At 32.6% G+C, this 27,561-nt stretch overlaps 2 protein-coding genes across 4 annotated transcripts; one reads left to right on the plus strand and one right to left on the minus strand.

Annotated features, from left to right (window-relative positions):
* Positions 1-439: 439 nt before the first annotated feature.
* Positions 440-3,928, plus strand: LOC113522797 (mediator of RNA polymerase II transcription subunit 18). Its single transcript, XM_026908612.3, has 5 exons — positions 440-852; positions 944-1,075; positions 1,758-1,962; positions 2,065-2,177; positions 2,924-3,928. Exons 1-5 carry the CDS (start codon positions 757-759, stop codon positions 3,047-3,049), a joined length of 672 nt encoding a protein of 223 aa, XP_026764413.1. The 5' UTR covers positions 440-756; the 3' UTR covers positions 3,050-3,928.
* On the minus strand, positions 3,700-27,267 carry LOC113522798 (uncharacterized). 3 transcript variants are annotated; one of them, XM_052901755.1, is made up of 5 exons: positions 27,125-27,228; positions 26,965-26,988; positions 5,980-6,058; positions 4,348-4,466; positions 3,700-4,119 (listed from the first exon to the last, which is right to left on the minus strand). In XM_052901755.1, the coding sequence occupies exons 2-5, from the start codon at positions 26,969-26,971 to the stop codon at positions 3,977-3,979; spliced, it is 348 nt and encodes a 115-aa protein (XP_052757715.1). In that variant the 5' UTR covers positions 26,972-26,988; positions 27,125-27,228; the 3' UTR covers positions 3,700-3,976. The 3 variants fall into 3 exon arrangements, with proteins under 3 accessions (XP_052757715.1, XP_052757716.1, XP_026764414.3); XM_052901756.1 differs by lacking the exon at positions 5,980-6,058 and having other exon boundaries at positions 27,125-27,267; XM_026908613.3 differs by lacking the exons at positions 26,965-26,988; positions 27,125-27,228 and adding an exon at positions 6,549-6,612.
* Positions 27,268-27,561: the final 294 nt, after the last annotated feature.

The raw sequence follows: 27,561 nt of genomic DNA on the forward strand, positions 1-27,561 counted from the left end.
GCAAACAATGTCAGGTCGACACTTCACATGGTTTAAACTTCATATCAATGACAGTGACAGCACGTTCAGGAAAGTCAGTGAATTTGTAACACCGACCAAAGAATTGCCATTACTAATTACTTATTTACAAAACTAAAAAATGAGTTATGCGACCACCTGAAAGGATTAATACAAAAAGATAATTAAATTATTTTTATCCATATCACAGTAACGTTTGAAGTAACACAGGTCTGACTATGACTGAATTGCTTAAATACAGTCTCTTTATACCCAAATCTATGCAATTAGTTCATTGAATTTAAAAAAAAAATACATTTTAAAGTAGCTTGATATTATAACGCCTGTCAATATCGATTATTTTGAACAGAGATATGTTATAAATTGTTATATATATGATGAATGTTCGTTTATTTTATTCTGTTGATACTTGATAGATAGTTGCACAGACTAACATTGCAATTTTGTTAATATAAGAGAAGTGGCGACTCTTGATTAACATATTTAAATATTTATTCTTGCTTTTTCTTTATTTCTTGATCACAAACATTGTATTTTATTACATACAATATTTTCATAAGTGAATAAAATGATCTTACTTCGTTCGTCATAGTATACATAAATTATAGCTTTATTCAGTGTATTATGTTGTAAATTATATTTGTATAATCATAAACGTTGTGAACTTTAATCCAACTATATAATTAGAAGTTATAGCAACTTTTCTACTTTCGTTATTTTTCTATCAAAAGCAAAACAATGTCTGCTGCAAACGCAGCTCCCATTACAGCTACAGACAGCTTATCTCAAGCACTAAAAGCCAATATCATTCCTAATCAGGAATATTTACTGCAGGTAAGAAATTTATTCATTATATATATATAATTGTTAATGTCAGTATAATCGAAATTATTATACCAGCTAATGATTAAATTTTTGATTTTAGGGATCTGTCTTAGATTCTGCTGTAGAAGTATTACTTCATAGGTTACGCGGCCTTTGCGATAATGTTGATGCTGGCCCTGAAACGTTTAATGACCAAGAAGTTTGTTTTAGTCTACGAGATCCTAATCAACAGGTAATATTAATAATTTTTAAATAATTTTATTCTGCAAGATTCAACATTTATCTTAATGCTATAAAATATAAATATCTAACAAAAAGATTTCAGTTTTTGTCATCAAGAAATTATATTTTTTCTTTTAAATGGCCCATCTGAATATTATCATATTTTACTAAACATTACAACATTACTTGTCCTTTCTCATTGATCTTTGTACCTGTATGTATAATTATGTAACCACTAATTGAGAGAAGAAAGGGTTAACAATAACATCTTAAACCCAGTTTCTACTGACATGTAAAAATTTACTATAAAAAAATCACTCATAAAATTTGACATATTGAGCCAACTGGACTCACTTCATCCTTACATATCTTCACTCACTGGTACCCTGCTGGTGTATATCAATAGTGAAGCTAGTTACCATTTCATATACATGATGTACATCTTAATGTCGAAAACAGTTTATTAACAAATACAGTATAAAAGGTTTTGAGACATCACAACAAGTACTGTATTAATAATTTAATTCTCAAATAAATAACTATTTTTACATTTGTTTTATTATTTTAAAAAATAACACATACATATGCCACACCTAATTTTCCAGTCGATAGCACAAAGTAAAGAAAGAACTCAAAATACTTTATAAAATAAATTATAACTTATTATATTTTCCATAATTTTTTTATTACAGGCTGCACCTTTAATGTTGAGAGTACGTAAAGCACTTGATGTACGTGACATGCCATATCAGCTCCGATACATTGGGCAGCCTGACCTTGGAGACAAGAACCGGCCTACTGTTGTGAGGTCCAGTCTTGACATTGCCTGTAATGGTATGCTGCTAGAGTTTCTCAATGAGCTGGGTTGTCGAATTGAATTTGAATATAGTGTTAAAGGTAAATTATTTTGATATAAATTACATGTAAAGATATTATTGAATTTTTCTATTACATGTAACAATCTATTCATAATAATATTATAATCATTATTCGTTACAGGTTATATGTTTAGAAAAGGCCGTATGAAAATCACTGTTGCTAAAGTTTTCAAGATCTCACAAAGTTCAATGACACCAGAACCAATATCGCAGAGCTACTTAGTAGAACTATCTGTATGTATTTTTATATTTGTATTTCCCTTCCTTTCACATGATGTCATAAGAGGTTAGTTAATGGTCAAGCAATGGGCAGCATCCCTCTTAAAACATCACCAAAGCCTAACTGTGGTTGGTTAACCTGCCAAGTGTGACATCTACTGACAAAACCCCCCTTATTGGGGAGGCCTATGTTCAGCAGTGAATGGTTTATGGCTGATGTAATATGATGTATATATAACATATATATTATGATATGACATAATGACACCAAAACCTACTTTTAGATCCTGCACAAACTTTGTTTTTTTGATATGTCTGTTATAGTAGAATACAATTGTATATATATAATGATTTGCATGAAGCACACAAAACATATGAATTACTACTTACCATAAAATGTTTTCCGAAATTTCGGAGCTAAATTAAACAAAAATTTGATGTTGAAATTATATAATACTGTTTAAAAATGTTAAAATATTGTTCTCTTGTACTTTGTGGTAGGATTTGTGACAAATGAAATTTTAAGCTCCATTTACTGGTTCAATTTTAATATGAATAGGAAATTAAGTTCGAAAATTCGGAATTTTTTTCATGATAGACCCCCTGATCACTTTAATATGTTGATTTATGTAATGTTTCAAGAAAACAGATGTTTCATTTTGGACCCAATTACAGTACAAAAAACATTGAGAAAATTAAGGGAACTACCAACATAACTGTAGAAGATTAATTTATTACTTTAGATACTATTTATTTTCTAGGTCCTAGCACCACAAGGCCAAGATGCTATTGCTGAAGACATGCGTGCATTTGCTGACCAACTGAGACCTCTCGTACACCTTGACAAGATTGACTACAAGCGGCTGGGCCACATGTCCGTCACATAGCCAATGTTTCTCACTTAGACTGTCTTAGCACACTTTACTTTGTACTTCAGAGACTTGTGCGAAGACAGCCTCAGTTGTCGAAGTGAAATTTTATAAATGAACTTTGTATTTATTTTACGTGCTACTGTGATTTTTAATCTAGTAATGTTATCTGTAGTTACTGTGGACTTAAGTTCAATACAATGAAATCACAAAATTGCAGAATTTTGTAAGTTAGCATCACAGAAAATGAAAAATAGAATATAGCTTTCTTAGAAATATCGAGCAACAACTACATCAGAATTATAATGTGTACGAAATTTATTAATAAGACATTAGTAAGATCTACAGTACTATTTGGGAACTAATTTAGTTATTGTCATTTTGGTGAATCATTATAGGATTTTACTAACTACATTCCTAATTACGATTTCGCTAAATGGATCGCTTATTACAACTTTATTTATCTATTATTACAATTATTTTATTTATCAAAATTTTATTTTTCTACCAAAATTTATTCCTAACAATTCTGAAATGCATCCCAACTGCCATTTCTGTTTATATTTTTTTTAGAATCCTGTCTCGAATCACCAAAGTGACCATTTTAGAACCATCACAGGCCGCGTAGTGTTAAAGATATCCTTGTCTCTTGTCCGTCTTAAAGTATATATGAGTTAAAAAAAAAAACTCATTTAAAATTGTTGTCTTTTATAATTTATGATAGGTACCTATTTCTAATATACAGGAAAAAAGTGTAATACGTAACTGAAACCAGTGAAAATAATATTAGTTTCAGTTTTCTGCTCATGCAATTGTAACGAAATTATATAATATTATATATCAATTGTCAGTTATATTTATTCCATACTATATTAATTACAAAATTATTATTGCAAATGTTTTTATTATTTCCAGCTCACTACCACTGCCTTCGATCAGTAGATGTTATCTAACAAAATCGGGATTTTTCTTCGATCCTTTTACAATAATGTGATCCCCTTCGTAGTCTTCGTCTTCATACTTGTAACCGTGCACATACGCAAAGTTGCCGAAGTATAAACATTGTTCATAATTCATTGGAATGAATTCTGAAAGTTTTTTTTATATTTCAAAGTATATTGAGAGATTATTATATTTAAAATGTTTAATTTTAGCATGTTTCAGCGTCATATTATATATATATATATACATCTAAACTACACATATAGTTGATGTCGGGATTAAAGGTATTATCATAATTAATCGTCTAATCTTATACACAGACAATTTAAATATCTTTTCAATTTCTCGATTTTATATAATATAATCGCACTCACCAGCTCCCTCTATGCAATTGTAAAGGTCCATAATGCAGTGATTATCGAATATGTGTGTACTGTTATTCTTAAAGTTAAATGCACATATTTTTTGGAAATATGTGGGACATACACCGCATCTGTTGGGTAAAGGTATATATAAGTACATACTTATATAATTAAACAAACTGACAATAAAAAAAGTTTTTATGTTTATGCCTACACTCAAATACAACATATAAGTCATCGTTTACATACCGCCGTATTCTCGGGCAGGTATTACCAAAACTGGGAATAATGGGATCTTTTTTACATTTTCTATAATAAGTCGAAAATTATGCACCATAAAAAGACATAAACGAGTTAAGAAAGTGCAAATAGTCTTTTCATATGGCCTCCACTTGTACTGTTAGACTCATGTTGAACTTTTAAATACCGAATCCTTTTCGACACTCATGTAAAGAAAAATTGTAATCGGTTTCTTTGGAATATGTGTGAGTCATTGATATCCAAAACCATTTTACATTAATAACATAAGTTGTTGCTGAGATACAGCATCGTAACAGACAGACGAACAGATAATCGTATCCTAGAAATCCCTTTGTAATATTTTAATAGGGTACCATAAAAACGGTAAACCGCGAATTGAATTTTATTTATTTACATTATCTATCATAATTAAAAAACGACGAGTCATAAAGAAAAATAAAGACCGGTTTAAAATGTGCACATTGAGCCTTTTTATAAGATATATAGCAATAGGATGCCCATTTAAAATATCGTAAAATTTTTAGACCTCCTTGGCTAGCTAAAAATATTTTATTAATTGTAATAAAAATGACTCAAAAATATTTACATCAATCCAAATCAATAGCATTCATACTTAATATTAATTATATAATTAATAATAATACGGAGATATACCGCTTTAACAGGCGAATGAATAAGGTGCAACGCAACCCCTTTACAACTTTTTTTTTTAATATATAATTCTGAACACTAAAATAAAATTTCTTCGTGTGATAAATACTAATTAGGAATGTCTACAGAAGAAACAAACTAATTACCCAAAAATATACGTAAGCTGAGTTGTAACGGGCCAGCTCGAAGGACCAATATCCAATGAGGAAAAAAGATTTTCAAGTGTCGACTCCATAGAAACATACGCAGTATAGTATCACCCCCTCAAATGGAATGATGATCTCTAATGCGTTGCAGGGAATCAATGGCTTTAGGTGGCTCAGTATCTGTACTGTCCCTAATTACTGTCTATTCGAGAGACCTGTGTTTAGCAATGGACAATAGCTTAAATGATTATATCAATACTTGAATCTAAACAGCACCTACTTTTATATGTGTGTGCATAACGCTTTATCATGCACGCAAGTCGTTAAGCATACCAAATCATCAAAATGCAAACATTGAAAGAATCATCGCAATAGGTAATCAGTTTTTTCAAATAACAGTAAATACTAGTGGTTAAATATTAGACTGACAAAAGATTCTCGTATGCGATATCAGTCACTATATCCGGGTAAAAGAATTTTCATTTAGTCCGCCTTTAAATAAATACCTACTATATAGTAATGGTAATATGTCATATATGGGAAAGTACTTTACTATGATATTAATTGAGTATCAAATAATACTAACCTATGACCATCAGGTGCTGGATTTCTTTTGTATTCTATTTCTCCATTACCATTATTATTTTTGTATGCATTACTTAAATCTACAAGATAAATGTAAAATAAAAATTGTTATTTTACACGTGAGTTTATTAAAAAAAAAGTAAAATTAAAATATACCTAAGTGTAATATTATGAATTTAGATATATAAGTACATCCGTATAAGATATTATAATTCAGTGCTCATTACGCATCGTACCACACACAAAACATGATATTACTATCTGTTTACTAGTTGTATTCCATAGTTTTGTTTCCAGGTGAGTACCTAAGGTATTAATTTAAATTATATATCTAGTCTATATACTAAATTTCATCCAAATAAACTTTCATTTTTTTACTATATTTTTAATCTTGGTCGAATCTAAATCATACTATTAGGTAGTTACCTATTTTTAAAATCAACCCTTTAAATGTTCACTCTCCTTTTACATTCATAGATACATGTTTCATAGATAATTGTTTCTTAAACAAACCTTCTAATTTTCCTTGAATAAATTTCAAAACATTATTATAGTTATTATTACACTTACATATAATTGGTAAAATCCACGATGTCAATATACTAACGTGCATGATATTGGTTTATGAAAGTTTTACCAACGCATTGACAATCTTATCATTTCAATTAAATGCTTGTATGAAATTCGTAATGAAATTACATTACCGGAAAATTTTATGAATAATTTTGCATATCCTAATATACTTACTTCATATATATTATATTATTATTATATATTCATTTCTAGATATAATTTTAATCCATTTCAATTTGCAGCAATTTGCAACTATACATAGAAATCATCTAGACCAATATTGACAGACATACGTATGAATACAAATTATCATGAATAGGTACATATGTATTGTGCGGGGCTCAAACCCGCAACCATCGGAAGATAAAGTGGTGTGTTAAGCCGCTAGACTACCAAGGTCGTTAAAGATAATAAAACCGTTTAAATATATATTTATTTTATCTTACACAATAACGACAACATGTTATTATGATTAATAAAAAAATCTAGGTAAGTCTACTGAGAAACACAATAAGCCTAACAATTGCGGTATAGGAATATATAAAATTGCAATGCCTAAAGTTGGCGCCGTGGTTAACGCTTGTGTTTTGTGGATGGATGATTGTGGATGATGTGATGCGAAACGTGTTCGGTAACACGAACATTGATGAGTCACGTTAGGTATATGGTAAACTGACAAGTAAATAACTACTCACCGTAGATACAAATTTAAATAGATATCGCAACTAGATTTATTGCAGCGTAGTGTATAAATTTTTTACCTTAAAATACGCTAAAAATAGCTTATCTCTTTTTAGACAATTATCATACACGAAAATACAATCTCATTTAGAGTTTACATATTTTCAAAAGGTTTAAAGACTAAGGCATTTGACAATAATATTCTGTAGGTTTTCAAGGCATAGTTTTCATAGCAGGAACTTCTGTTCAAGTACCTTACATGAAGCAGCATAAACCTAGGATAAAAATGTCTATCTTATCCAGTCTATGTCGTACATACAGATAGGTAGTTTAGAAATAGATCTCTATCCTATCCTATCAATGTCTGTGTTGCTTACCGTTGTAGTTCTGTATGTTAATTATCGTAACACCCCCTGACCTACAAGGTGCCGATAACCTTCTGTACGAAGTCCTTTAATTGCTATTTTAGTTGCTGAACAACTTGCCGATAAAACTATCTACATGTTATTGTATCTAACAAAAGACAATAATAATACATAATGCGTAATTGGCAACTTTGTCTTTTTTATTAACCGGGTTAGGAACTCTACAAGAAATAAGAACATAAAATACTAAAAATTTAAATATTTGCCATATTTTGTATGTTTGTAGTCTGCTCTATTTTTAAATTGATAATCTTCTCATAATCATGATAAATTTTCAATTTAGTGGAGGTACCCAACTCGACAGTATTTTTGTGTGTATGTTACCATAGATAATTAATGTATATTATTTCTAAAATGTTGTAGGAAATTTGACCAATTATTCTATGGAAATATCCTAATTGAATATTTTTCAAATATGTATAGGAACCTGCTCTACATGTACTTATAAAATTTTCAAATACATCAATTACATAATTCTCAAACTTAAAAACCCTATGTGAGAAACCCAACCACGAGCATCTGTATACACAACCCAGGAAAGGCCAAAACCCGAGCCATTTCGGAAGTTTCTTAAACTGATGCAACTAAGGTTCGAATCCGGGATCTCATTTAGATAGATACACAAGGTAGTAAGATCTTAAAAGGACTTTTGAAGATCCTATAAGTAACATAAATACATACCTATTTATTTTTCAATATGTGAACTCAAGCTCAAGAGTTTTAAGTGTCTTTTTTATGAGAGTCTAATTCTTGGGTTTTTATTTGTATCAATTGTTCTAAATGTATATTGCAATTAAATATTACTATCCACAAAATAGGATATGGTGTATAGTGCGTAGCGTACTGCGTAGATTTGATTGTGAAAAGAACGAAGTATAGGCACGTAGGCCTATCGTGCCTACAGCGTGCGTGGGCAGCATGTCTAGTGGGTATGTTACGAATATGAGGCGAGGCCGAGCCAGCGAGGCGGCGGGCAGGCGGACGGTGGCCGGCGGTGAGGCACGCGGGGAGTCGCGGGCCCACCAGACTCGCTGGCGCTGCGTGGCGGTGGTTTGCCTGTTCACCTTGACGTTCACCAAACAGTAGGGCCTTATCCTTTTCTCTGTGACTAGTTAACTACAACCATGTAATTGTCGTACTATTAGTTTTGTAGGTAAATTTGGCGAAAAATAAATTCATTAAGTACCTACTTGCATATTAAAATATAATAATAAAAAAGTGTAAATGATATCTAGATTGAAGATGGATAAGTATCTGTTTAAGTAAACTTTCATACAAAACAGAATTACAACGCATTGCATATATACTAACTAATATCAAATATACAAGTATCGAATAGTAGCAATAGGTCTGTTCCATTCTTATATTTAGTTACATCTAATACTAACTCCATCTACCTAATATTTAAATAATATCTTTAAGGGAAAGGAATTATTAGTAATGGAGTCTAACAGGTACATTGTCAGCAATATACTCTATCAAGTCGACCTCCACGCGGTTCTCCCTGAAAACCATTGTAGTTAATTATTGTGGAATTCATCACAATGGCCTAATGACCAGCTTTCATCCTCACCTATCATCTCTAACTGGTGCCCCGTCAGCGTATACCGTTAACGCAGGCGCACTATTCCATATTAACCAATTAAAAAAATATCTAAATAAAAGAACGGAAGATATCTGTTTGTCGATATTATAAGTGTGTTTTGTGACTATTGTATGGAGCCGAATGTTTTAAGAAGGGGCAAAATTAAATAGTACTTTATGATATATAAAATATTTATATACTTCATTTGTTACAATAATCAGGGCCGTGCCTGACGGGCGTTCATTGCGTGCACCGCACGCAGGCGGCCGAAATTAAGAGGCGGCCAAATCGTTACAAGTTGTTTACTGGGCCGATTTCGGTTAACCAAAAACTGATTTTTTTCCCGGTTTGATGCCCTGTGTATAATAATAAACATTAAAAATTAAAGTAGTTTTTTTTAATGTTATCCTGGGGGCGGCCATACAGACTGGCACGCAGGCGGCCATATACCCAGGCACGGCCCTGACAATAATATATGTAGAGCACATATGATTCTATACCACTGTGTATATCTCACTATCACTCCTGAGTTTTTTTTTCAGCTTAACTCTTCTTTGCATACTGGTGGAAATTTCCATCATAACATTGAATGCCCAAAAATTATATAAAAGAACAAGTTCACTTTAAAGTGATCGTGTCTGGATATCTTTTTAATGTCCACTGCAGAAAAAAACAGGTGTAAATTTTTTTTTTTTTTTAATTTGAACATGTATTATATCACCTTGATTTATTTCACCAATAAAAAAATCATGCAAAGAAGGGTTAACTGTAGGAGTTCTTTATCTACGAAGCAGTAGAAGTGAGATTAAAAAAACTTTATTTTTATTTTATACAAAAATCCAAAGCTCTCTTACAAAATAACCGACATGTTAAGTCTCATATAAATACAGCCAATAACGGATTGTTACTTTTTGTCATGATTTAATTATTTCACATTATAAGCGTAATATGAAAAATAATTTTGTATTGCCCTCATTAGTCTCCTGTATCTGTAGTATATATGTAGTGGTAGCATTACTTATGTAACATGAGCGGTTGTACGACCCTCAATGGTTCGCTGACTGCGAGTCTCTGAACTCAATATACCTTCAAGAATGTAAACTTTAACTATTGTTACGTTGATACGCTTTGATAAAATAACTAGATATCAATGACTCATGATTGTACAATGTAGAGTTCGAACAGACATCGAATTAATATATTTCTGTTTAATGGTGGATTTCCAAGCCGCGAGTGTTTTACTATCACTCGGGGCACTATGTAGTATCATAGTCTGTATCAATAAACATTAGAAACTAATGAAAATTTAAACAAACCAATAGTACTTATCTTGTGCAAATAAAAAATAGATTAATTAAATGAAGTTTTCAATTTGTTATTAATTTCATTTAAAAAGTGTTTCTGTAAAAATTTCTTATTTTTTTTAATTTTTAATTTATCTTATTCAACTTTTTTTTTTTTTTTTTTTACAACACAGGGGGCAAACGAGCATGCGGCTCACCTGATGGTAAGTGACTACCGCCGCCCATGGTCACCCACAACACCTACGGCATTGCAGGTGTGCTGCCGGCCTTTTAAAAAGGAATATGCTCTTTTCTTGAAGGTTATGTTGTCGTATCGGTTCGGAAATACTGCTGCTGGAAGTTGATTCCAAAGAGTGGTTGTGCGTGGAAGAAAGTGCCTTGAAAAACGCACGGTGGAGGACCGCCACTCGTCCAGATGGTTGGGATGAAATTTTAGTTTATGGCGGGTTGTACGATGGTGAAAATCTGCAGCAGGTATCAATCCGAACAATTCTTCAGAGCACTCCCCATGATAAATTCGGTAGAAGATGCACAGAGATGCAACATCTCTACGCAGTTTCAGTGGGTCGAGCCGGACAGTAAGACGCCGATCGTCAACAATTCGAGCTGCCCGACTTTGAATGCGGTCTAACGGAAGGAGTTGGTACTGTGGCGCTCCTGCCCACAGGTGAGAACAGTATTCCATGTGTGGCCTCACTTGAGCTTTATACAGTTTCAGGCGGTTTTCTGGCGTGAAATACCGTCTCACCCTATTGAGCACCCCCAACTTTTTGGAAGCTATCTTAGCTTTTTCCTCCAGATGACCGCAAAACTGAACGTCGCTAGATATATCGACGCCAAGAATCCCCAGACTCGACTTATTATCAAGGGAAGTGCCCTGAAAGTGAGGTGATACGACAAACGGTGTCTTTTTTACTTACTTATAATGGCAAACGAGTTAACAGTCCACCTGATGAAGAGTGGACTGAAAGTAGCAGTTATTATGTTTCTAATTTCAATTTATAAAAAAAATACATAACATTTTTAACAATTAAATGTTACTGTAGAATTTGACAAGTTTGCAACATAATAACGTAAATCCTTCAATAAACCTATTTTAGTTCATTATCGTCATCATGCCATTATTTATTTACTGCTGAACATAGGCCTCTCCCATAGATTGCTATGGCAATCGGAACAATATGGAACGGTCCTGAGTCACCTGCATTCACTGATTTTCCTGCAATGCACTTGAGATAATTGCTCCATCTAGTGCAATTGTTCTGCATTGCGTTTGCTCGTACTAGATCGCCACTCAAGAACCTTTCTTCCCCATTGATTTTCGATATTTTGAACTATGTGACCTGCTATTGCCACTTCAGTTTGTTTATCCTTCGGGTTTTATCGGTCGGTTCTTTTGCAGATATCCTCATTTCGGTTTTTGTCACGCAAAGAAAATCCAAAAATCGCTCTCTCTCTGTAGCTCAATAAGTAATTTAAATTTTTGCATACGGGCAACCGTGCAGGACCATATTTCAGTTACATAATTTTCTATTTTTTTGAGTATTTGTTCACAACGCTCGTTAAACGCGTAAAAATAGTGTTATTTGACATTTTAGTTAAAGAGCACTTTAAACCTACAATAAGATTTTTTATAAAGATGACTAAGTATATATTATTAGCCCAATAAGATAGCAAACCAATAACTAAGTTGGCGTTTTTATTTTTTACTGTCGTTTGTACTAAGGTGGTGATGTAGCAGTAATGGACAGACAGACTGTGGAATAGACTTAGTAAACAGATTCAGAAAAAGAACTTTGTTGTAATTAGCTACTAATTAGTAAAATCACTCGAATACAGAAATTAGTATATTACTAATTTATTAGTCGTATTATAAAATTATAAATTACTAATTATTCAAATAACAAAATCATTCGGTATCGCGCATCGCTAGTATAAACTTCCTCGTTCATATTATGGCAAAGCAGTAATACTTACCTACGCAGCCAAGCCACAGAATATCTATATACCTATTCTGTGGCCAAGCTGCGAAGTGACATGAATGTGGCAAGTGGCGCCATCCATGCTCTTGTGACAGCTGCGCAGCTAGCGGCTAACGTACGACGCACTGCGCAGCCGACGCAGGCGCCACTTTCTTTACACTTGCCTTGCATGACCGGTTGCCAACCAGGCCCGTATTATTAATTTATTACATATCAACTTACCTGCTGCCCTTTTACATAAAAAAAAATGTATTATTTATTTCCATTTAACAGTACAAATTGCAATGTAGAGCATTGATAATAATTTTATTACATTCTCAGCTATCTATATATAGCCAGTAGATTCACCTATATAGAGTTAGTAAATTGTATATGACCGTTTATAATACTGTTTTGTAATTTTATATATTGTACATAGAAAAAATAAGTTTACTTTTATTTTACAATTTACAATAGATAATTCAAATCATACTAAATTGTTTCCAAACATAGAAATCCTTCCTTTTACTTATTTAGATACTTTTCCTAAATATCTTTTAGAAAGCTTGTACACAATGTGTTATTGAGTCAATTCTTTCCATTCATTAGTCATTCAGGAGAAACTTAGGGCCACTGGTAATTTATACGGTGGATTAGACAGCTCTCCATATAAAGTGCGACCCACCTCACTGGCCAAGTCACAACGACCGAACGGCGCTCGCCGATAAATTATCTACGCACACTCGCATCATGGATGTTTACCTCGTAACCATTTGAAGTTCTACTCATGTGTGTTAACACCAATACAACTGTAAACTGGCTGCTTGTGTGATATGTTCACGATCCGCACCCGCGCCCATCCACCGGCGCTCATTTCCTTTGTGTTGATGATTACCCACACGATGCAAACGTATCAGTTCGATTGAATCACGGACGCACTGAACGCAAGGATACGAACGAGTCGACGTGCGACGTGAGTAAAATGTATCACCTATCAACCACCGCGTGGCTGATATCAAGAAACCTTGCTATGGCATACCACTGCAAATCGGTTTTAACATTACTTGAATTGAGTCATATCGGAAGTTGAATTATGTTAAGAAAATTTAGCAATCAATATTTATATGAAATAATCCCTTTTATTGTGTAATCTACCTACGTTAGTTAATTTAATTCCTTTTATTAGCCCTTTATGTACTGTATGATTTATATCTCATCATTGTTTTGTTCTTCATCATTATAATGCTTCGATTAGCATAATACAATTTACTTCTATGTTGTACGTATCTAATATCTATGTCACTTTACCTACTTAGATAATGAAGTGTTCTGTAAAAATTATCGACATCAGATCACAAAATGCCACTGAAAAGTCTTGTGACCTTTTTAAACTAATTGATTATACAAAGATAACACATTAATTGATATTATTTGAGTCATAAGAACTTAAGTAATAGAATAAAATTTGTAATATTTGACATCACTATCAATTATTACAAATTAATTCGTCAATACAATAAAAATAATACAATATTAAAATAAGTCCCTTTATTTACAATATATTAAAGTCCCTTTTTATTTTTAATGACTTCGCTATATCTAAAAAATAAAACGAATTTGGTAAATTGACGAATTCGAGTGTTGTTGGTTATTGTTAAAGAAGTAAACGAGTACACGGTCCACCTAATAAGAAACGACTACCGTAGCCCAAGAACACTTTAATACGAGGAGAGTTGAGGGCCTCTTAAATGTTTGTAAGAAAGATTTTTAAAATGTCACATATGTATTATATTTTAAGGGAAAAACTGCAGAAGGGAACAAATTCTACGAGTAGAAAAGAACATGATGTGGGTGATGTCCAGCTCTATGGCGAGAGGTATTTACAGTGTTAAAAGGGTAATGAAGGCATAACAGCGCATAATTCTTAGAAATCCCCGTACAGACGGTACAAAAATACATAAAGAAAAATGTTCATTATCCAGTATCACACATAGGCTGTCATAACTTGAACAATTCTTATGAGTGTCACTCATTGATATTATTGTTCGAGGTGTCTATATAGAGACAATATAAGTGGATTTAAGTAACCCATATGCCAGAGCTAATATTCTAAACTAAACTACACAACAGTGGGCTAATGGCCAATTAGGTATAAAAAGAATAAAAATAAAGATGGAAAATAATAGATGACGAAGTGTTTCTTTAGTATTACTACTATATGTATTATATATATATTCTTTAGTGTAATAATATAACGTTGTTTGATTATAGTAGGTAGGTAAATTTACTTGACAAGTGTCAATTTGATGGGCTTTAAAATATTAAATGTGCATACTTAGTAAATAGCATAACAGTTATTTGTAAAACTTTAAGTCAAAACATATAATAATATACCTACCTACGCATCATAAATTAAACTCTTCTGTCAAAGATACTGGTTGGCATCATTAGGTTGGATGTCGAGCTTGTGTTACCGCGAAAAGCGTGCATGTGTGTGTCAGTGGTATCATTTTCTGAGAAAGAGACGCGCGGGCGCAATGGCAACGCGGCGGCGCGAAGCGGTGCGTCAAAGAGTGGGGGAGGGGGGCCACAGGCCGGCAGAGGCGGTGGCGTCAAGCCCGTAATAATCTGGCGGGACGGGGGAGCTACTGAGCTCGGGCGCCGGCCCTGCCAGACAACTTGTCGCTGAGCCCCGGTCCCATGTCGATTGACCTCCTCTACCCCGCGCTAACCGCATCTCTCAACAAATTGCTTGGCGCACCCAACTATCTAAACCAACCAGTTTAGTAATTGCTTTTTGGGTTTTAGTAGATAGAGATAAAATTTTGATATTTAATTCTTATAACTTAGACTATACACAACATACTGTTTTAATAATTGTAATTTGAACTAGGCAACTTAATAATAGTAACGCTGTCATTAAACTTAGTTGGTAGGTAATAGTAGGTTAGGTATACACTTATACCTAGTACCTATACCTGCACAGTAGATCAAGTAAAGATAAAATCAAGAAATCTATCTGTACATCTAATAATTTTTTCGCGGAAAATGAGAGATGCTTAGTAAAATCAATGGAACCCAAATTAAATTGGTTTTAAAACTGATGCTTGTCTATCTATTTGTATCGTTATCATGATACCAATATAAAAACTGATCAAGAGAATCATGAGATACTTAAAGCGAGCAAGCAAGTAGTTTTTAGGTATACCTATTTCAGTGTCTAGATATTCCATTATATGAAATCAAGTAGGTACTCTGTGAATTTTATGTAATAAACATAAGGATAAATTCTTACAGTACAAATAAGTATATGAATAAATTCCCTACCTCAATAATGACAGTGTTTAAAAATCACAACAATCATATTTTTAGGAACCACCTAGGTATATAAATTATTTTTTACAACAACGAGAACAAACTTTGTTTTCGTGGTTGTAAAAAATAATTTAGTTTTGTTAAATATTAAATAATTGCAAGTTTGTTAAATATTAAATATTTAATGATTAGTACCTTAAATAGATTCATAAATAGATATTAAACGTAAACACATAATATAATAGCTATAAATGTAAGTGCTGCTGCATATTTCCACAATGACAATATTGACTCACTCTTTGTTTCAAAATGTGGGTCATCAACTTTAATGAGCTGCAACTATTGATAAGAAATAAACATATCGTAAAGTCCCAATGTAAGCATTGACCGCTCTAATTTTAATGTCTTTATTTTGTCAGGATCATGACTTTTACCGCATATAGCCACAGAATCTTAAATAGATAAACATACTCGTGTGTCTAATAACTTTTCTAGAAAAAAAAAGATTACTAAAATCAAATAGATCGTAGTCGGTAAGTAGTGTGTAAGGTTTATCACAGCTTATCCTGTCACGTTGAGGATGATCCTATTGCGCACTGATATTTATGACGTTGATTAGGTATAAGCATAAGCGGTTCTCCCGGGTGGTCCGTGTATTCGTGAGAAACAATGTCAACAGAAGTTTATCGCGAGGTCAACAGGCAAAATCGTTGTAACCACAATTTATAAATATTATTACGTCAACGATTTAAAAAGCGTTACAGGAATTATTATAATTGGCCCGAACAAACACAATACATTTATTTGGTACGGAATATCATAAATGTTTTTTAGTGTGTTTAATTTAGTCGCAACAATATGTATTTCGGTACTTTCAGTAGTGCGATCTGTGTTTTCATTGGCTCCAACAGTATTTAGGCACACCCATACGTCATAGTGGTGGTGGCGGTCGTCGCTCTTAATAATGAAACCGTGCACATTTCCACCTCATCTCTATATACAGAAATCCTCTTAGTAATAAACTATAGACTATATCTTTAGAAATTAATGTTTTTTTTACAGAGCAAACTCATAATTCTTTTAAATTCTAGTTTGAATATATATTTTTATATATAAGTACCTTCCTACTCAAAATTCATTTAAAACTTAATCATCGAAGAACAGCAGCATCCCTCTTAAAATATCAGCAAAGCCTAACGTCAGTTGCGAACTAGCGTTCCAAGTATGGCAACATACCCTTTAAGAGAAAAGTCTATTGTTCAGCAGTGGACAGTTAACGGCTGATATGATGATGGCCCACTCAAAAAGATTCAAAAGACTTGGAACAACAACAAGAATTACAGCTAAAAGAGATTTTATAACAACAAAGAAGCGTAGGTATACTAGGTAGCAGCTGCTTCTCTTAAAGTATGTATGTCACTTATATTGTAACATACTTACATACCTACCTACCATCATACCTACTTATTATATGGTCTAATTATTATATGGTCTAACAAAGTGTACTAGCAAATATTACAAAAATTTAAATAAATTTATATATTTGTCACCTTCAATCGTAAAAGGTATTTAAAAATAATAAAGTTAGCATTTATAGACACAGAATTTATCATGAAAAAGAACACAGTTATCCTAATTAAAACGAAGTCTCAGACACAGCTAACCTCTCTTATTGAATAAAATTATTCACTAAATATGTTATTAAAAACAAAATTCGACAGTGATTGAACCAATTCTGCAACATTTTTTTTATTTTATTTTTTTATTAAAGTTTGAATAATGTTTTTGAGAAAAGAAAAATTCGTAAAACTGTCTAATAAAACGTCAGAACCTACTTTTTTTCCTATATAAACTGTTACTAGCTATCCACCTTCTTAACGTGTTAACCAATCTTCATAAAATTTTGGCACACACGTACTGTTTGAGATGGAAAAGGAAAAGAGTACAATTAATCCCGGCCAATCAACATTTTTCATAACACAGGTGAAGCCGCAAATAAAAGCAAACATAAATATAAAAATAAAAAAATGACTCATTCGCTTGTCGTTAACTCCTTACAAAGTATTCTGTGATATTATTATGCAATACATATATTTAATATGAACTGAATTATGACGTGCATAATGGCTAATGCTGCCTTGTGCACTGATAGGTGCGAGACTATTTTTGCTACAAGCATTATTATTATCTTGGCACGAAATAGCAGTGGGAATGTAATAAGTGCGCTAAATGTAAATGCTCAACGATAAGAAGAGTCATCTTACTTTCGTTGGCATTGTGTTCACGTCACGGTCGGTTGTCGTTCATGAAAAAGATTTAAAAAGTGGGCACGGTGACCCTTGTCGCTAAGGTGGAACGCCGCCAAGGTTAATGAGACGAAAACCTTATGGCTCAACGGACGTAGCTTTAGCAACGATAAATTCATATAATATTTTTAATAAAATTTAAAATACCTGTATTATAAAAAACATGCATTTCAATTTATCTACAATTTAGCTACGAAATCTTGAATTACTTTGTTAGACAGCTTCAGTACAACTTAACAAAAAATTTACATAGTTTTGCTGAATTTATCACAAAAACAATCTCCAAATGAAATTAGTATTATCTTAACTATCGAACGACATGACAAAGCTAAATAGATATTAAAATGCCTATGTTAATATTTAATAATTAATTTGATAAAAAATTAGTACACCATTATGAACAAAAACAAAACAAACTGTCAGTAAATTTAAATTACAACAAATGAAAATAACATAAATAGAAGTACAAAAGGCGACTTAACCACTAATTTTTTCTCTTTCAAACTTTGGAAACAAACAAAGAAAAGAAAACAAAAAAATCGATTAATTTTTCAAAGAAATACACAAATCGATGTTAGACAACGACAATTAAAGATTTTTAGCAGGTAAAGTCTTAACTCTACGAGTAAAATGCATAATCTTATGAATTTAAGATTCATTATGGCAACATTCACACACTACTATCAAGAAAGAGAGTGCTATTATATAAGTCCGACCTCATATGGAGTATTTGTGGGAGGAAGCTCCTAGATACCAACTTAGTCCTGTTAATTTGATTTAGTGGCGTTCTATGAGAACTGTTGACGATTCCAGACTAACAGGTGGTATCAAAGCCCTTAATTGAATGCGAGACTGCTTCGACATAATAACTTTCATTATCGCACCGCTCGCCATCGGCAAAGACTTCATCCTTACACTTTAGAACCAGAATGGGCATGCACAGTGATGTTTCAGAGGAGCTTCCTCCCGCGAACACTTAGGTACCTCTGTCCCATTCGTATTTCTGCCGTAAAATAATTGTCTGTTTCAGTGAGTGAGATATGGCAATGAAATTACAGATTCGATACGATATACTATTATGTCTATGGTATTATTAATCTTCAAAAGAGATTGTATCTAATGAATGATATTAAGTGAAAAGTTTGTTCAGTGTACATGAAAATAAAATAAATAAATATTAATTAATAATTATTATTATTAATTAATAATATTAATATTATTATGATTATTAATAAATAACGATTACCACTTTTCATCGGGTGGGCCGTCAATTTATTTGTCATTCTAGGTTGCATAAAAAAACTATATCTCTGCCTGCTTATGAGCTTATTAGATACTTACGTCTAAATTAAGTAGTTATGTATCATGCGCCTTATCAATTTAGTGCAGAATATATTACATGTGGAATATAGTTAACATTGTAGATGCCCTCTCACTTTAGCAATGATGAATTAATTTAAATTAAAGAATGAATTTCGTAATTATATTGCCCTTTTGTAAAATTGTATAAAAATATACATATTTAAGTCATACGGTACAACTGTCCTTTAGTTAATAAAAACCGTGTTTTAAATTATCACAAAACTAATATGAGATCAAATTTTTTTTTTACTGTAACAGATTTTTGGTTACTGTTATTATATATATTTATTTATAAAACAGAATTATTTAAATTGGCAATGATACTGTGTTACGACTACCAAAAAATACAAACGAATTGATTCTCTCTTCTATTTGGAACCTGCTCAAAAAGTCTAGAGAATTGACAAAAACATTATTACAAATGGTATTTAATTTTTCAAGAAGGTGTAACAAGAGCACACCCGCTTAGCTTTCATTGCATCGTCCATCTCTATCTGTATTCTGTGCCGACAACCATTTACCTGTATTTAAGCAGGTACGGGATGCGTTTCAATACAAAGAGTTTTGTGGTTGTAGCCAAGCAGTGGACAATAAACATATTATATAATTTGTCGTACATTACCAGATAAAGAGTTTCTTCATTGAAATATTCTTTCTTAGTATTATAAAATAATAATTACCTGGTTTAGCTCTATATTTTACAATCAGTCTTTGAGCTATTATAGCTAAAGTATAATGACTAGATAGTAGACATCATTATACTATAGGTAATTAAAGAGAGCATTATTGTGAACAAGAAATACCTATAAGAATTTTATTTTTGTACTTTGTCATAATAGTATTGTGTTTCACAACCTTCCAGTCCAGAGCTTGCTTTAAATTACTCGTTAAATTACTGCTTTACAAGTTAGATTTGAAACAGACTATTTCAAATAAGTACATTTTTACTACTGCGTTTTTAAAAATTTTGAGATCAACGGCAAACAGTAAAGTGATCTTGACATTACTGATTTTTTTGCAGTGGATATTTACAAGTTTTAATAAAGGTACAAATTCTGTTATATTTTTATTATGATAAATTAATGTTCATCAACTAGTTAGTTTAATTAAGTCCAGCATCGTTAGCGTCCCGGTTGTTTGCCTTGCTATCACACTACGCTGTTATCTGCATCGGGGCCGGTGTCAGGGGGCGCGCTGATACCTCGGTGCGCAGTAATGTTTACACAAACGTTACAACGGCGCCGACATCTCTCTGATCTCGCCGAATGACTTTTATCAGCATTGAACTATATCAATTAATAGAAACAGCTGGCTGACATTTATAATTAATGATGACTACAAGCATCATAAGAGGACTGGAATCAGCCCATTGTCTGCTGGTAAATAAATTCCATATCATAAGATATTAGGGTAATGAAATTTTATTGATGAGAAGTACCTATTCTGTCTCATTTTTTGTCACGCCAAGTAAACGTGTTTAAAAATAGAATCAATGGAAATTTACTAACATCTGTTAGCAGAATTCAGAATAGACAGTTTCTAGTATTCAAAACAAAAAGAACATTTTAAATTATAGAATACTAGAGTTACATAAGAACTTATTTGAGCAGAGCAGTTCAGATGAGAGGGTAGTAGATGTGAGTAAAGCGGGCTGGGAGCTATTATAATTAGTCGAAGCTGATGTGAGTAATGGCGTCGGAAATAACACGCGAACGTCGACGTTGGCGCCAAGATGCGCGGCGGACGCGCGTCCCAGCCCGAGCTGGCCATCGTGCGTGCCATAGGTGGCTTTACTATACATACGCGTCATCCTTCTGCACCAGCGACCATGTGGCGTGGCGTGGCGTGGTGTGATGTGCGCCTGCCGCCGCCACGTCGTCTGTCTTATGACCTGTAAGCTATTTATGTACTACCCACAATGACGTCAAGTTGATTTATTTAGAAATTACCGCCCTCAGAGAAACTTCAAAGATTATTTATTTTATTATTGCAAGGATCTGTCACAAAATATAATATATATCTAAAAATAAAGTTAATAAATATGTAATTTATGTACTAATTTTGTTATTATTCGTGACATAATTTATCTATCCATTGACGAATGACTAGTATCTTATATTAGGCAAATACAAGATAAGTATGAAATGAACACTGAAATAAGTATACTCACCCTGTCGATTACAAAAAGAATCATTAAAATTAGCTAATCTGTAATTTACGAAAACAATGCGTAACAACATAAGCCCAAACAATATAGTCAAATAAAAAAACCTCTTCTTTTTTAAAAATAATTGAATATACTCATTAAGAATAATTATATAATAGGAGTTCAGGTGTTCTTGGATGAGATTTATTTTTCTAAATATAAAAACTTACGAAAAAAGAGCAATTTTCTTTATAGATTATATCCATCCCTTAGATTTTAATCCATCCAAACCAATCCTTACTGACAAGTAAGTATGCATCCAAAATCTGTATATTTATTTGTTCCTCTTTTAATATTGCTATTTTAGTTTGGTTTACCAAGCTTGTGAGACCATTGTGTGTATACACTATACAATCACTATTGAAGAGTAAAAATTTTTGAACCGTGATATCGTAAAAAAATTCACGCAGTCAAAGACAAATAGGTATTAATCATGTGGGTAAAAATCACTTTATGGAACAAATGATAAATTAATATTATAACATTAATTTAAAATTATGATAACAACGATTCCATTCGCTGGTGATAAAACAACTGCAGGCGACGTAACATTTATTACCATATAATAATATTGTCCCATTCACATTAGACTAAATACATATTTTGACTTTTTGTAAACCACTTCATTGATGTTGATCAATTTTTAACCAACTTCAAAAGAAGGAGGTTCTATGAATTCAGTTGTATTTTTTCTTTGTTACCTCATAACTCAGTCAGTTGTAAACCAATTTAAAAAATATTTTTTTTATCTGAAAGGATATGCTTACAGATTGGTTCCATAGAATTTTTATTAAAATCAATTCAGTAACTTAGTTTTTAAATCAAAATAACCAGCCATTTTTTTTTTTGTGAAATACAAATTTAATTTTTTATAATACCAGATGTTAACTGTTGCTTTGCACGCGTGATATCGTCATTTCTCTTTGTCAAAAGTCCTTTCTTAGCGGAAGCTTAGATAATGAACCTATGTTCCAAATTTCAGTTTTTTAGACTTTCAGACATCCAGACATTCATAATACAACAAATTCATAAAACAAGTTTTAGCTGTGTGTTGATAAACAGTCAGGACAAACGTTTTTAGTTTTACCTTGAAATATTAAACAAATTGCATTATGAAAGATTTTAGTTAAAAGTTGTTGTTATCTCAAGAAAAGTACCTATAATATAATAATAGTATAAAAAACAAACTCATACAATTTCTTTCTCTTATAAAACTTTAAAAAGAACTTTAAATTAAGATAATTTAAAATTAAGAATAAATGCGAGCAATTTGCCCCTTATTTTTATCTTCATAGTTATAAGGAAATATATCTTGTTATAACAGGAGGATATTAGATACAACTTAGAATGACAAACAAGCAAATATAATGCATAATAGTAACAGTGACGTATGTAAATATTAAATACAAAACAACAAAAAAAAAAAACCATTGTATTTACACAAGTGGATAATTGATGTCTTTGGATTCACTGGAAAGTTGACTGCATCAGTCGACGACTATATCTTTGAGCAATGACTTCAAAGTAAACTAAATTGAGTCAAGGCGGTAAAACTACAAACGGGAATTTCAGGAAGAGTCAAACAGACACCGCGGTTAATTATTTTCTGTTTGCACTGAGGAAACAAACTTAAAGAACCCCATCCGACTTAATACCCTTTTGTTCACACAGGTAGATAGATAATAAAACTACGGCAAGAGAATATTTTATGATAGTTGTTCCAAAGGTACTGTTACCTGTTTTCTTGATAAGCTGTTTATAAAAATAAGTATGTTTTTTGTTCCATAACTATTTTCTTTCACAAAGAGCTGTGTTATTTTGTATTGCTTACTTACGGGAAACTTACCTACTTATTGGAAGGTACGTACTTTTACTTTATATTGTTAAAGTAAAGAATAACTATATAAATATTAGTACTTGTTTGTATAGTTATTTTTTTCTGTACTACGATTTAAATACACAAAATGCCATTTTAAAATAAAGGTATACGTATGTTAAGTACTCATCCAATTTTTATTTATAGTCAAATGAAGGTCAAACAACTAGGTATTTATATTTTGGCGAGGGAACCACCTACCACATTATATAAATTATATTTTGTCTTAGGCTTTTCGTAATTTATATGTATTTTAAAATTAAAACGACTATTGGATAAAATATCTATTACAACAAATAGTTACTCTTACTTGACCATTTCATTATACTTACCTAATTTATAATAGATAACTTTAAGGGAATAAAAGTAACAAATATTAGAGCTGACTATATACTTTATAAAAAAAAAATATACCTACATACATTGATTATATTTGTGTTTATTAAATTTTGTATAGGGAATTCCCACAATGCCATGAAGGGCATGTATATACCACAACACATTTGTGGTCTTGCTCGGCGTGCTTCTTAATGTTTTTATCAACACAGATCCTCATAAATATGTGTTTAACTATCCATGAACCATGGTTCATAACATACTGAACATCATCTCGACGTTTGTGCCAAAAATATCCTTGACATCATAGCCGGTGTGCCTACAACTTCAGCTTTATGGACCATCACAGTCGTCCGGTGGAACATCATAAATATCGTAAAGCAGACATCTGCAAATGCAACTAAATGCAAAATACCTACACGTGACGACATACACGAATGCATCAGTTGCATATTAAATTTATTATTCTTATAATAGAAAATGTTGCCCAAATAACACTGGTGTAATGTACTCGTTTGTATACTAAATAAAAAATAAAACCCATTGTTATATCAGACCATAAAGTATCTTATGTTATTAAGACTCATCACTAGGACAAAAATATATTACCTAGTCACGGATAATATAATATTCACTAACATCCAGTGCCAAAACTCGATTTTGAATGAATAATAATTTATGTAAGTACCTAGTTTAGAACTTTTGGCGCTACGTACTCAATGTACGTACTCAAATTTCCCGAGGAAGATAAAAAAATAATTTCTTATAAAATTTTTAACAACAAATAAATTTTAAAAGACTATATAGATCGTGAGCATCATTATATACCTTTACAAACATTTAAAAAAGAGAAAGTTCTGTATTTTTTTTTGTTTCCTCCTATTTTTTTCAATCAATCATATTTTTTTTATGTAGCTATAGGAAAACACCACATCGTTTTGGCCAATTTGGAATTTATTTTCATAATTATTTTGCAATTGATATTTTATGTTCGTTTGCTCTTGTTGATCACATAGTTACATTCTGGTGACTTGTAACACAGGTTCTTCTAAACCTACCGCAAGCACCAGTCTCTCACAAAACTGGTCTTCATTTCAAATTGTACCTCATGTTGTTACTTTATTCCACCTTTTGTGAAGAGAAAATAAACCGTTCATTCATTCATTCATTCATTCATTCATAGTAATTTTATCACCACGGAAAACGCTGTTTTTTTTTAAGGAAACAAAATAAATTAATACCTACTAACTATTTTTCGGGGAAAGGGATTGTTAGCAATAAAATTTGACAGCCCCATTGCTAGCAATATGCCCTATTAGATCGACCTCCACGTGGTTCCCCTGGAAATCATCGTGAACAATTCTTGTTGAATTCGTCACGATGGGCTAACTGATCTGCTTCATCCTTCACTGGTACCTCGCCGGTGTATACCGATAGCGCGGGTGGGGTTACCATTCCATTATTACCAATAAAAAAAAACTGTTTCTCGGGGCCTTTCTCGCGTGAATTATAAAAAGGTCTACGTGTTATTAAACCAGTATAATAAGTAAGGTTCACTTTTGTAAAAAAAAATTGCATTCGAATCCGTTTACTCGTTAAAGCGTGGCATGATTAAATAACTGACATATACAGATATTTACAAAATTACACTGCTTACACATTTATAAAATTTATAAGATAACCATAGACCATACAGTTTTTGTATGAATTATCTATAAAGGACAGTAGGAACGGAAGCTGGCAATAATATAAACTTGCGTACTAAGTTGTTGATAAGACATTGAGTAGAGTTAACACATATCTTTTGAAATATTACATATTAATTTTATGATTTTTAACATTTAAATACTACAGAGTAGGTAACTACACTTATCAGATTTAGAAATAAAAATTTAAAATCTTTTTTTTTTATAACACAAGGGGTAAACGAGCATGCGGCTCACCTGATGGTAAGTGACCACCCCGGTTTGATTACCCATCGTAGATGTGCTACCGGCCTTTTAAAAAGGAATATGCTCTTTTCTTAAAGGTTATTTTGCTGTATCAGTTTGGAAATACTGCTGCTGGAAATTGATTTTGAAGAGTGGTTGTGCGTGGAAGAAAGTGCCTTAAAAAACACACGGTAGAGAACCGCTACTCATCCAGATAGTTGGGATGGATCTTTAGTTTGTGGCGGATTGTACGGTGATGAAAATTAGCAGCAGGTCAATCCGAACAGTTTTTCATTTCACTCCCCATGATAAATTCAGTAGAAAATGCACAGAGATGCAACATCTCTACGCAGTTTCGGTGGGTCGAGTCGGACAGTAAGGCGCTGATCTAAGCTGTCATTTAAATATACTGACACACATGCGTCATTTCTAGCCCGGGCGAGCATTAATATAAGTACACAGAGCCTCAAGTATTTTCGCTTCAAAGTAAAATACCTATAGATAGATAACTATATGTATATATTTTAATGTATGATAATGGAATGGTAACCTCGCCTGCTCTGACAATATACTCAGATGGGACACCAGTAAGAGATGATAGGTGAGAATGATAAGGCAGGCCCATCGTGATGAATACACCTGGAATTCAGCACGGTGGTTTACAGGGAGGCCACTTGGAGGTCGACGTGACAGGGTATATTGCTAGCAATGGGTTCGCATTACGAACAATCCCTTCTCTTCCCCAGATGAGTAAATCACTATGTAATTAGAGAAAATGCAGTGGTAACCCCGCCTACGCTAATGGAATACGCTGGCGTGGCACCATTGAAGGGTGATCGATGAGGATAAAACAGGCCAGTTAGCCCATCATGATGAATTCATCAGGAATTAATCATGATAGTTTCAGGGGAACCGCGAGGAGGTCGACCTGGTTGGATATATTAGCAATATATCCAACCAGGTCGACCTCCTCGCGGCAATGGGATTCTAGTCTCCATTACTAACAATCCCTTTTCCCCCCAGTAATCGATATCAGAAACCTTTTTGTTAACAATACACCATGACAACTTGACCTATGAATTCACCATCATGAACTACGAGTAAGTGACCTAACTTCTGTCTCACCTATCATCTGTCAGTGGTGCGCCGTCAGTGAACACCAATAAAAATAGGTGCTTACTCTGATATCTATAATTCTACTCAGTAGGACATATGATAAAGTTACCAACAATAAGCAGTAACTATCTATTAGGTAAGTATACCATGTGTATGTGACTAAGTCTTACCTGTACAGTGTACATGTATGCCGACACGCATGTTGCATGTTTCAAGCGCTGTAATGTATCAAATTTAAACGACACCGCTACAATCTCGTTAGACACCACGGCGTCACATTCAGCCCTCTGCAGACAGTTCGACGCCAGCCGTTCCTTGTAGACACACTACTAACCGTATATTGGGTTGGAATTTATATGATAATATTTTATCAGTATATATCATTATACGTTTTAATTCTTTCATGTCATTCTACAGGTTTATAAATGAGTATTTAATTCGAAAAAAAAATTGTACATTATTGCGTAATATTTAATAATCTTATTTTAAAACGAATAAAATGCACCTACTTGTTGATAAGTATACAATATATTTTATAGACACATTAGATTTAAATTATGAATGATATTTTTTTTTATTTAGTACGCAGCATTACGCGGACTCGTA

Source organism: Galleria mellonella, unplaced genomic scaffold (assembly GCF_026898425.1).
Source record: "Galleria mellonella isolate WM207_F2 unplaced genomic scaffold, CSIRO_AGI_GalMel_v1 utg797, whole genome shotgun sequence".
Lineage (NCBI taxonomy): Eukaryota > Metazoa > Arthropoda > Insecta > Lepidoptera > Pyralidae > Galleria > Galleria mellonella.